This window comes from Fukomys damarensis, unplaced genomic scaffold (genome assembly GCF_012274545.1).
Source record: "Fukomys damarensis isolate Sample0158 unplaced genomic scaffold, DMR_v1.0_HiC HiC_scaffold_36, whole genome shotgun sequence".
Taxonomy (NCBI): domain Eukaryota; kingdom Metazoa; phylum Chordata; class Mammalia; order Rodentia; family Bathyergidae; genus Fukomys; species Fukomys damarensis.
The window spans coordinates 12,708,982-12,721,194 of NW_022900948.1; the positions used below are offsets into that span (position 1 = coordinate 12,708,982).

At 43.4% G+C, this 12,213-nt stretch overlaps 1 protein-coding gene across 1 annotated transcript; it reads left to right on the top strand.

The window, feature by feature from the left end:
• The first annotated feature begins 3,352 nt into the window (after positions 1 to 3,352).
• CUNH9orf131 (chromosome unknown C9orf131 homolog) lies at positions 3,353 to 7,524 on the top strand. The gene is given in 2 exon segments (XM_010619281.2): positions 3,353 to 3,678; positions 4,013 to 7,524. Coding segments are annotated over 2 exon segments (3,603 nt in total). The 5' UTR covers positions 3,353 to 3,465; the 3' UTR covers positions 7,403 to 7,524.
• Positions 7,525 to 12,213: the final 4,689 nt, after the last annotated feature.

The window sequence follows — 12,213 nt, forward strand, 5'->3', positions numbered from 1 at the left end:
ATAAATGTTAATGTAAACTTGTTCCTCATCTCTGAGGAGAAACATCACATTATTTGTTTAGCTGGGGATTTAGCTCAGTGGTTCTGCCGCTTGCCTTGCAAGCACAAAGTCCTGAGTTCAATCACCTGTACCAAAAACAAAAAACAAAAACAGGGAAGAAACTCTGGTCTTTAGTCTGTCATGGTTGCCCCTAGGATATCCCTTGTGTAAACCTAGAGTTTATTTGAAGGCAGATGGTTCTACAGCATCTCTGCCAAGTATGCACACCAGGGTCTTTTGCTGGTGTCTCCCTTGCAATTAAATCTGTTCTCCTCATAAGTCCTGCTGCCTCCAAAAACAAAAAACAAAAACAGGGAAGAAACTCTGGTCTTTAGTCTGTCATGGTTGCCCCTAGGATATCCCTTGTGTAAACCTAGAGTTTATTTGAAGGCAGATGGTTCTACAGCATCTCTGCCAAGTATGCACACCAGGGTCTTTTGCTGGTGTCTCCCTTGCAATTAAATCTGTTCTCCTCATAAGTCCTGCTGCCTCCTAGTCGACATCTGTAAGACCCTGCAACTCATGCAACCTACTGCTGTATCTCTTTTCTCAAGTCTTTAGACCCACTGCTATCCTTGGGCAACTTCTCTTCTTTCAACCCCAAAACTCTTCCCTCTACATCTCAAGAATACCCAGCTAAATTCCCATCCACAAAGCCAACTGGATAAGATGGTTTTTGCAGCTCTCATTATTGACCAGAAAATAGAAAATTCATTAACAGTTCCATAGGACAAGAAATCTAGGATTCCTGGAATAGGTACCTTTTTATCCAAATGAGGTTCTCCTCTGGCCATAAATAGGAGATAGCAGTTGCTAACCTGGGAAATCACCTGCCATAAACGTAAATTAAGTGTAGAATAAATATTCAGTATTGCCTTTTGTTTCCCATTGGACTCAACTTACCTTCTTCATCCAAAGGTTGCCAACTCAAAATATCAGATAGGTAATACAAATTAGAAATGGACAGCCAGGTGTGGTGATGCTGTAATCCCACTCAGGGAGAATGAGGCAGAGGGATCACCATGAGTGTAAGGGAGCCTGGGCTACATTGTGAGTTCAAGGCCAGTATGAACTACATAGCAAGATCCTGTCTCAAAAAACAAAATGAAAAACACTGCTTTCTGAGCCTGGTGTGGTGGTATACGTCAGTTAATCTCAACTCTCTGAGAGGCTGAGGTAGGAGAATTGCCATTTCAAGCCCAACCTGAGCTATTTAGCAACTTAGAACTTTTTCAAAATAAAAAATTTAAAAAGGGCTAGGATGCAGCTTAGCATGAACACCCTGGGTTCAATCCCAAGTAAAGGGGATAAAAAATAAACCACTGCTGGCCACATTGTCTGGGCTATATGTTATGTATCACTAGGTCAGCTTTATATCTTTCTGTGGTTTCTGCTTCTACATATATGCTGCTAGCTGTCAAATCTACATCCTTACAAGCTATTCAGCCAAATTTCAGATCCATGCAACTTCTCCTTACCTTTATCCTGAGATGTCACAGGAACCCCAAATCAAATGTATACAAGATCCCATAACCCCAACACCATCCTTAATTGGTTCTCAGGTCTGTTCTTCCTATTGCAGTTAAATGGCATCAACATACATCTACTTTCCCAAGTCAGAAGCCCTGAAGTCACATTCTACTTTCTCCCCTACCCTATCCCGTTAAAAACTAAGTCTAATTAATTATATCTCTGAGATTGTACTTGAACCCACTAGTCTCCATTCCCACCAACATGGTCTTGGTATAGGCTTCATATTTTCCTTTAACTAAAGCAAGCAAGAGCTCCCTAATTAATCTCTTACCTTCAGTCTCTTTGCTCTCCCTACAGCTACAATCTTCTTTCCAAGACAAAAATTTGATATTGTCACTTCCCTGATTGAAACTCTTCAATGATTTCCTATCACCTCCAAGACAATGTTCCCAATTCTTAGCCTGGTATTCCCCAGGCTCTTTGTGATCTTGTCTTTCCAGGTGCATCTCCTACTTCTTCTCCAGCCCCATTCAATATTACAGCCATACTGAAGTACTTTCAACTTCCAACACCCTGGCTGTTCCTACTTTCCAGATTGTCCTATTCTTGCTTTCTACCCAACACCCTTACTTACCTGATTCCTCCAGTCAAGGACTAATCATCCTTTCTGGGAGGTAGATACCTTTTCACTGCCCACAGTACCCTGTGCACATCTCTAGTTTTATTTTGTTACTTTTGATTGTTTTCCCACTGAAATGGGACTTTAGTGCAGAAACTTTACCTTACTTCTATCACCTTAAGAGTGAGCACAATACCTGATTTAAGAGACATTTAATAATTGTTTGTTCAAACAAATGAACAAATGAATCTAGTCCAATTCATGGCACCAAGGGAGAAATTTCTCTTGAATTCTCAAGACCATGTGACTGATCAGTGACAGAACTAGAGAGCAGTATCTTTTCACTTGCAACTCAGCAATCTATCAGGTTAAACTAGTCTTTAACAGGATCAGGGGCATTAAAGTGTACTGGAAAGGCAGGGAACGAAGTTTTGTCCCAAAAGGAAGGAAAGAGAAATGGTCAAACACCTCTCCCTCTCCCTCAACAGGATCTCATTATGTAGCTCAGCTGGCCTTGAACTCATGATCCCCTGCTTTGATCTCCTGAGTGCTGAAATTACAGGTATGCACCACCATGCCAAGTTATTTGTTATCCTTACCATGAACACTTTTCAAAAGGATCTTTGGCAACCCAAAGTCAAATAAGACAGTTCTTGGCTGACATGAGCATTAAAGGGGGGGCAGTTCTCATCTATTAAAGATGAAATGAGGCTTATAATCAGGAACCTTAAAAGAAATAAAATTATAATATAGCATATACTATATATCAGGTATTATTCTAGGCACATATTTATTTAATCTTCAAAGTAACTGTGATAAGTAATATTATCCTCTACTTTGTAAATTATAGAGGCATGGAAAAATTTAGTAGTTTGAGGTTTCACTGGTAGGACGTATTAGAACTAGGCCTGGAAAAAGGTAGTTCAATGCTAAAATACATGTCCTTAATCCTAATGCCAGAGGCATAATCCTGACAGTGGCAAACAAGACAAAACAGGCTGGGCACTCGTGTGCACACCTCTACTCCCAGATATTCAGGAGACTGAGGCAATATTGCAAGTTCAAGTCCAGCATGGGTAATTCAAACTTTTTAAAAAGGATTGAGGATGTAGCTTGATAGTAGAGCATTCGCCAAGCATGTGCAATACCCTGGGTTCAACTAGTTGGTACCACAGGAAATAAGTCAAAAGGGGATCACTCATTTCATTGTATGAAATATGAGAGAGGTATTCGAGGAAGAGGCTGTTAAGGCCTGGGCCCGTGTGGGGGAGGGGAGTTCTTTATTCTGTGATGCAATGATGACCTCAAGGTAAACTGCCACTAGGTTGAGGAAAATGCAATGGCTGCTTGAAGACCTGCTTGGAGCTACATAAGATATGGGATTCCTCTGGGACCCACTGACCTATGCTCTGGCCTGTAGCCACTGTGGCCACTGCTGCCTCCACAGTCCAGGGTATCTGGTGATACTATTCTTATTTGTGGTTTGGCAGATTCAAAGATGGCAACAGCGTGAATCCTGGTGCTCTGGGGACACAATGCAAGGCAAGGTGAGTGACTAACCAAGAATGTACAGCTGGATGAATGACTGCGGACACTGTATGTGGGGTCAGCTGAGGAATCATTGGTATGAATGTGTTCCCACATGGAGCCCTAGGTTTCAAGCTAAGTGTCCTTGGACAAAAGATTTGAAGCCCGGTGTAGATGTAGGATTAGGTAAGGAAATGCTGATCTCCAAATGAAGACTGCGATATGACCATTTACACTGGGTCTCTGCTGACCACAGATGTGAGGACAAGTGAGCCATTGTTTACTTCGGATATAGCAGAAACTGTATCCCTTGCATTTCTGAATGCCTGAGCGTTATCTTTCTCTATTCCCCAGGATCTGCCACTTCAGTATGATTTGGCTTTTTTTGATCACCTGTGGCAGAAAAAGTCAGAGAAAGAAGGAAAAGAAAGGGAAGAAGAGGAAGACCAGTCAACATCTTTGGAGCCAGTGAAATTGTGCTCTCCCGAAGAAGCTCCCACTGGAGACGAAGACACCACAGCCCCACTCCAGCCATCCTGTGGTTCTGAGAGCCTCCCTAAGGCCACAGGGACACGAGAGCAAATATCCACACAACCCTCGTGCCCCTTCAGATCCTTCCCCACTTTACAGATCACTACTAACTTACCTGTAAGAAACAAGAACGCATCAAGGAGCTGCCTGCAGCAAAGAAAAGGCCAGCTTTTCTTCGGTCTCCCCTCTCAGCACAGTGAGTCCCTGGAGACTATCTTCCTGAGCTTAGATAGCTCCTCTCCCCTGAAGTTGTCTGCCTGTCCTGTCTTCTTCAATAAGCTTCCTTTCCTGCCTAGGTATAACCTGCTGCTTCATCATTACTGTTCCCCAACCCAGCTTCCCATCCATGAAGCCCATACTAGGGAAGACCTGGAAGGGATGGCTTCTGATGCTCAGCTAGTTCCACCGCCATCTTCCTCTCCTGTCCCATCTCTATCCCTCCATCTAAAGCCTTTGCCTATGGACAACTATGATGGTGAAGCACACAAACAGTGGCTTAAACAGGAAAGAGATATTCTTCAGGTCTCTGATGATCAAACCCTGTATCCACAGCGTTCACTCCAAGGAATCAGAACCTCCAACTGCTTATCCTCATCTGAGGCCTGCAGGGGGGAGCCATGGGACCCCAGACTCCATCAACATAATCCAGAGTCACCCTCTACTTCCCCACTTTATTCCTCTAGCTCTCTAGGAGTCCTGACTAGGTTTGAGGCCCTATTGAGGGCAATGAAGGAAAATAAGCACCCAAAAGGCTGTGAGCCAGCAATGCCAGCTCCCAGCCCAAGTCTAGCTTCTCTGCCAGAACTCCAGAGAGTCAGCCCTATGGGAGGCCTATCTGGATCCAAGACCCTCTGGGAAACCACAGAGCAAAAGAAGGATCCTCAGACCTCTGAGCCTCCAATCCTGGCCGCTTGCCAAACCACAGTGCCCATGACAGAATTTCAAAGATCCAGTTCCCCATGCAGTCTACCCAGATATGAAGCTCAGTGGGGAACCACAGGACATAAAGAGAGCCCCCAAGTTTCTGAACCCTCAAATTCAGACTCTTGCCAATCTCTAGTTTCTCTGCCAGAACCCCCAAAAGTCAGCCCTAAACATTCTGCTCCTAAGAATTTCCAGGGAAACATGGGATACAGAGAGAACCCTCAGGTTAAATCTCCAATGCCAGCCCACTTCTCTCCCCTAGACTCCTACTCAAAACTCCAGGAAAAGAATCCCCCCAAATATTCATTTGGATATGAGCCCCAGTGGGAATATACAGCAAACTTAGGAAATCCCAGTGCCACTGAACTCCCATCCTTGGACTGCAATGCAGAGCTCTGTGAAACCAGACCTGTGTGTCCCCCATCAGGATCTGAGACTCCATGGAAGAGCATGCAGACGAGAGCTCTTTGGGTCTCTGCTGACTCAGTATCACCTCCCAGTCTTCTTAGCCTTCCCTCCGCCTTTCGGCTGCAGTCTCTAGAAAAGGGCTCCCAGGGACTTCTGTCAGAGTCCAAAGCCTTGTGGGACACCAAGGGGCAGAAAATGTACTTTTGGGTGTGTGACTCCTCAGAGCCTGCTCAGATAACACCTCTAGCCTCCCTTGTAGAGCCACATAGAATCACTGCTGTGGGTGGCCTCTCTAGATTGGAAACTACACGGAAAGTCACTGAGCATTCAAAGAATTCCTGGGCTTCTGAGCCATTTCTGGCCCTCAGCCCATCCCCTACTCTTGTATGTAAACCTGTCAAAGCTATCCCTATGGGAGCTCTGTCTAATGAAGCTACGTGTGAAGATATACAAAGGAAAAAGAACCGGGCCTCTGAGCTTCCAACTCCCAGTTTACTCCAAGACCTGCACGGAGCAAGCCTCCTGGTTGTATCTGACTCTGAGCCTCTTATGGGGAACATGGAACACAAAGAAAACTATTGTGTCCCTATACCCCCAATTTGGGGTTCCAGCTCACTTGCAAACTCTGTTTCTAAATCTCACATAAATGAGTCTACTGGAGACCAAAGCAAGTGTAAGCCTGAAGGGAAAGCAGTAGAGCTGAGAGACAACTGTTGGGCCACTGAACTCCCAGCCCCCAGCTCACTCTCTGCTCCTCTACCAGAGCCACATGCTAACCTTAAATTTGTGTATAAAGATGTGCAAAAAGAGGTCCCCTGGGGCATCAGCCCTGCAGTAGGAGATCCCCTGCATCTAATACCCTGGCCTCCCATCCTAGCTGAAGCTCCCAAGATTGAACCCACCCAGTGTGGCCCACACAAAGGAGAAATGTTTCCAGAAGTGAAGGCAGAGGTCCCATCTTCCCAGGGTCAGGCTGTGCCAGAGGTGCTCACCCACTCTAGGGTCCCTGCCTGGCGATGGAGTAGGGAGTTGGAGAACAGACTAAAGAAACTGCAGCAGAACCCTGCTTTCACATCCCCTGGCCCAAGTCAACCATTTTGCAGCTCTGCTGCCCTGAGTTCCACTAGACTAGACTCCTGGAAACTCTCTTCCTGGGCCCCAAAGGAGACTCATGCCCCCAACCTGTACCTCCACTCATGTTGTCATCCCCCAAATGTCCAGAGCACAGCACCTCAGCCTGTCCAGGACTCCCACTATCTTCATTCCTCTCAGGAGCTTCAGCCATTAGCATCTCGCCAGGCAGAGCAAGGGTCTCAAAAAGAGGAGAGAATAAAAGGGAAGATGGTGGCCCAAATTCCATCTCATGGGCCAGGTTTTCACAAAAAGGCTGGTGCGAACTTTCTAGGCTTGGGAAAGCCCTCAAACACTGGGGTTCTGGCATCAGGCAAGAGACAAAACAAGGCTTTGGCCTTATCTTTGGCCAAAAAAAGGGAAAATCCCAGAAAACTCAAAACGGTAGAATGTGGAAGAGGAAATGCAAGACTGGGATCATCCACAGTTACAGGAAAGAGCCACCCTGATCAGGCCTGGAGACTAACAGAGGGCCCTGTAAGCAGACTTTCCCAAAGGTCTCAGCACAAGGGCCAGACCTCTCAACACACTGCTCTTCCGCGGCAGCTTTTTAAGGATGCTGGTCCTCAGGACAAGCAAAGTGCAGGGTTGGCGACTGGTGGCATACAGAACCCTCAGCACTGTAAGCATTGTCCACAGGCCCACATGGAGAGGCATCTTTCAACCCCTACATCCCAGGTTCCCATTACTAGGGGTCTCCAAAGGGTATTTGCCAAATTATGGGGTACTCATGGACTCTCACCAATATAATCCAGGCAATAAAGGCTGGTAGCATTGGTACATTACACCTCATGACATGAAGCTAAACCAAGTAGATGGAAAGATAAAGGAAAAGCAGAGAAAACCCTAATAAATGACGTAATTTACACAAATTTCATTTTTGTCTTCTGTGGAGTATAGGGTGGTGGAATGTGAGCTATTTGCTTCTGCTACATCCATATCCCCTCAGGATCAGATCCTAGAAGTACAGAGCTCAGCATTTTGCAAGCTTAACTTTCTTAGTGTTCTCCATGTATTATTTTTGACCATTTCTTCTTAGGCATGCTTTTTTACTGTGGGGTCAGTTCACCTATCCCCAAGGCTACAAAAACAAGTCCCCTTTATCAGGTTTAGTAACAGGATTTTTCTTCTGTAATTGCCTACTCATAGCCTCTATTCATTTTTCTACTAGCTTTCTAATACTACTGTTTAACCATTACCACAAAATAGCACATATTTTGTTAGAGGCTTGATGTCTCGTAGGTGTAGAACTGAGGGGCAGGGCTGCATTTTTTTTCTGTAGGCTCTGGCTAAGGTTCACCCTAGAGGCTACGCAGATTCCTTAGATACTGGCCCCTTCAGAGCTAGCAAAGGGAAGGCAAGCTCCCACACTGTATCACTCCAGCCTCTTACCTTCTGCTTTTAAGGACCTTTGTGATTAGTGGATCCACCTGGGTAATTCAGGACACACTTCCTATCTTAATGAATGAACCACCTTAACTGTTCTTTGCTATGTAAAATAATACATTTAGATACCAGTGATGAGGACATAGACATCTTGGGAGGTTGTTGTCCTGCCTTTCAGAGAGAACTCATGCTACGAACACTTTCTCCCAATCTGTAGCTTGTTTGTAGTAACATTATACCAAAGTTAAAATTTTTATGTTGTTAAATTTAAACTTTTTTTTTTTTTTTTTTAGACAAGGTCTCACTATGTAGTTCATACTGGCCTGGAACTATGTAACCCAGGCTGGTCTCAAATATGCAGCAATCCTCCTGTGTTAACCTCCTGAGCACTGGGATTTACAGGCATGCGCCATTATGTATGGCCAACATTGTTCTTTATGGCTTATAAAAAACTTTCTTTTGGGGTTGGGGATTTATTAGCTCAGTAGCACAGCACCTGCCTTGCAAGCACAAGGTCCTGAATTCAATCCCCAGTACCATAAAACAACAAAAAAAAAACTTTCTTTTTTAACTATGTATATCTGTTTATATTATTTATTAACTTTTGGTAGTGGCCAGGTAAGGTGGCTCACGCCTGTAGTCCCAGCACTTGGGAGGTGGGGGGTAGGAGAATCACTGAATTTGAGGCCAGCCTGGGCTACAAAGTGAGTTCAAGACCAGCCTGAACCTCACAGTGAGACCCTCTCAAAAAAAAAGGGGGGGGGCGGGGGAGGCAACACTGAGCTACATACATCTCCAACTCTTTTTAATTCTTTGAGATGGGATCTCACTAAGTCACAAAGCTGCCCCACTGGCTCTAACTTGGGATCCCCTTGCCTCATCCTCCCAAAGTGCTAGGATTTACAGGCTTGCTGAAATGAGACTCTACTCCTCTTAAAATGATGTCCATTTTTTAGAAGTAGAATTAGCTTGAGCCCAGTCCATTAAATATGCCATAATGAAAAACACAGGTCATTCATTAGCAATGCCTGGCTTCAGATCCATGTAACCAATGGGTTACTTGATAACCCGCCTCCCAAGTGCTGGGATTACAGGCACGCAAAACCGTACCCAGCCTTCAATGTAATTTCTTACTCAATTTGTCTAAAATTTACATTTTTCCTTTGTCTTTTCCTCCAATATACTTTCCTACTACTGAAAGGTACATATCCAAATACCTAATCCAGAAGCCAGTCACCTTAACTCTTCCCTTCCCTCCTCCCTGACTTCTTTCCAAACCCTGCCAATTATGACGTGTAATTGGAAATTCCATCCTCATTTCTCCACCTCCACCATCACTTTCTTAGTCCAGTCATCATTCTCAAGTTGGTTGTCCTGTTCCTTTCAATCCATCCTCCATATGGCTACAATTCTCTGGAGTTAAAGTGACCCAATTTCTTCATGTTTGAGCAAAGACATGTACAAATACAACTTGTGGTCCTAAACTGGATATTGGTCAAAATAGTTGTGAATGACATTTGGGTCACTTGGGCAATTGGATATATGTATTAGACTGTTCTTGATCTCCAGGAAATTTACTAAAAGGGAAAGGTGGAGTTTATTTACTAAAAAAGTTATAAGGTTGTATAATCTCAATTTGGCCATTAAAATACATGTATACCACAGCTGCAGAACACACATTCATCAACTCATAGAACTTTTTCCAAAAGATATTTTAGGCCACAAAGCAAGTCGTATCAAGTACCAAAATACTAAAGTAATTTTTTTGCATCTTACCAGATCATAACACAATGAAACTAGAAATCATCAGTAAGAGAAACTACAAAATTATACAAACACATGGAGATGAGCAGTACACTTCTGACTGACAGTGAGTGACCCAGGGAAGAAACCTCAGAGAAAACACAACATAGTTAAGCCTACAGGATACAGCAAAAACAGCACAAGGGAAGTTTATACCTGAGTGCCCTTATTAAAAAATAGATGGAGAAGAGGATGAAAAAGGATGTTATGTTTATGCACCAACTCCCCACGATGAAGATAATCACTAAAGCACTGCAAATGCATACTAGTAAAAATTAAATAAGAAAAAAACAAAACAAAACAAAGAATTAGGCACAGTGGTATATGCCTTAGCTATTTAAGCTATTTCAGCTGAGATGGGGGAATAGCAAGTTTGTGGCCAGTATGGGCAACTTAAGTGAGATCCTCTCTCAAAATAAAAAAGGGCACAGCACCCCCTAGGTTTAATCTCTACCACTAAGAATGCCTATAAGTGTAGCTAGTAAAAGAACTAAAGTAGGAGGATCTCAAGTTAGAAATCAGCCTGAGCAGCAACTTAGCGATCCTATCTTAAAAAGGGGGGCAAGGAGATTTAGCTCAGAGGTTGGCCGTCCCTGGGTTCAATCCCCCACAGTGCAAGATAAAAAAATGGAAATAAACTGTCTATATACAATATGCATGTGGTTCACAACATTGTGCTATATACTTGGAAATTGTTGGCTGAATTTTTTCCCCATAATTAAAAAGTCAACTGCTTAATACTAAAATCTGACACTGTCTTTCCCTTTACCATTAGGATAAGGTTCACTCTTGATAACTGAGTCTTTACAATATAGTTCCCAAGCTCTCCAAATTTACTCCAATATTCCCTTGCCAGTCCTAATGTTGTTGCCTAAGCATCCCCTTAATTTTTAAGCTTTGCCTTTTGCTCAGTGCTCTCTTCTACTTTTCCATATCAAGTCTCCCACCTCCAAGCCCAGCTCATAACTCAGGCACCTTCTCAGATTCTTTTTGGTATGACTTCCCTAGCTTGTAGCCCCACTGTGTGTCTTATTGCTGCCACCCTTTCCGTGACAGTATGGCTTTAAAGAAAGGTTACTTGAGACAATGTACAAGTTTTCAAGCTAGTGTTCTTTCCACTCTACAATATTCTACTTAGTATGTACATCTAGTTCAGGGAAAAAAAAAGCATCCAGAAGGTACATGATGTTCCTCTGTTTCATCTGTCAGTGCTGTGTCAAAGTTTTAGTCTAAACCTGTACAGAAGACCTGTATCCAAAAGTTATCACTTGCTGGTAAAGGGTAGAACCAAAGGTACTTTTCTGTCTCCCCCGTTTGGCATCAGTGAAATTCTGAATTTCCACTTCACATGAGGACATCGTCTGTTTCTCTTAATAGCTTTATGAAAAAATCCAAATCCAGCTGGGTGCAGTGGCACACCCTTGTAATAGCAGCTACTCAAGAGGCTGTAACAGGATTATGGCAAGTTTGAGGCCAGGTTAGATAGACTGTCTCAGAATTTTTTAAAAAAGTAAAAAGATCCAGGAATGTAGATCAGTGGTACAGCACTTGCCTAGCATGCACAAGGGTCTAGGTTCAATTCATAGTACTGCCCCCCACAAACAAACAAAAACCCCAAATCCGACCTCCTCAATTCTTAAGCCTTTTAAAGTTATCAGCAGATTGGGCTAGCAAGGATAATAAACCACTGCCACTGTTCACCTGAACTGACAAACATGTATCCTTCACAGGCATTGTGTATCCACTGGATTCTCAGAATATGCAAGACAATTATCGTAAGACACAAATATATACTGAGACATCAGGTTCATAGTTCCAGCTTTGCCTTTACCTCTATGGCATACTGCTGATTCTCTATGATCAATATGATGCCATATTTTTCCATCTGAAATCTGTCCTCTAATCTACCCTTTAGGAGGAAGGGCTTAGCTGTACTAAGATAAATTCTAATTTTTCTAAGAACACTGAGGTGGGTTTATAAGGGTGCCTATACAACCTGCCTCTTAAGTATGAAGTACATAGTCTTCTTTGCAATCATAAGCTGACAATAAACAGTCCTCACACACTTTCTATAGTTTAGAACGCACTTTCATTTTATCAGCTCAAGAAACCTGAAGTATGCTAGGCCTGGTGGCACATGCCTATAATTCCAGCACTGGCCATCCTGGGCTACACAATGAGTTCAAGGCCAGCCTGAAATGCATATTCTGTTTCAAAACAAACAAACAAAAAACCCAAAATGTAAAACTGGATGTTGTGGTGTGCCTCTGTAATCTGAGCACTCTAGAAGGTGAGGAGGAGGAGGATCATGAGTTTGAGCCCATTTGGGGAATCTCAGCAGAACAATGTCAAAAAAAAATAAAGGGGGCCTG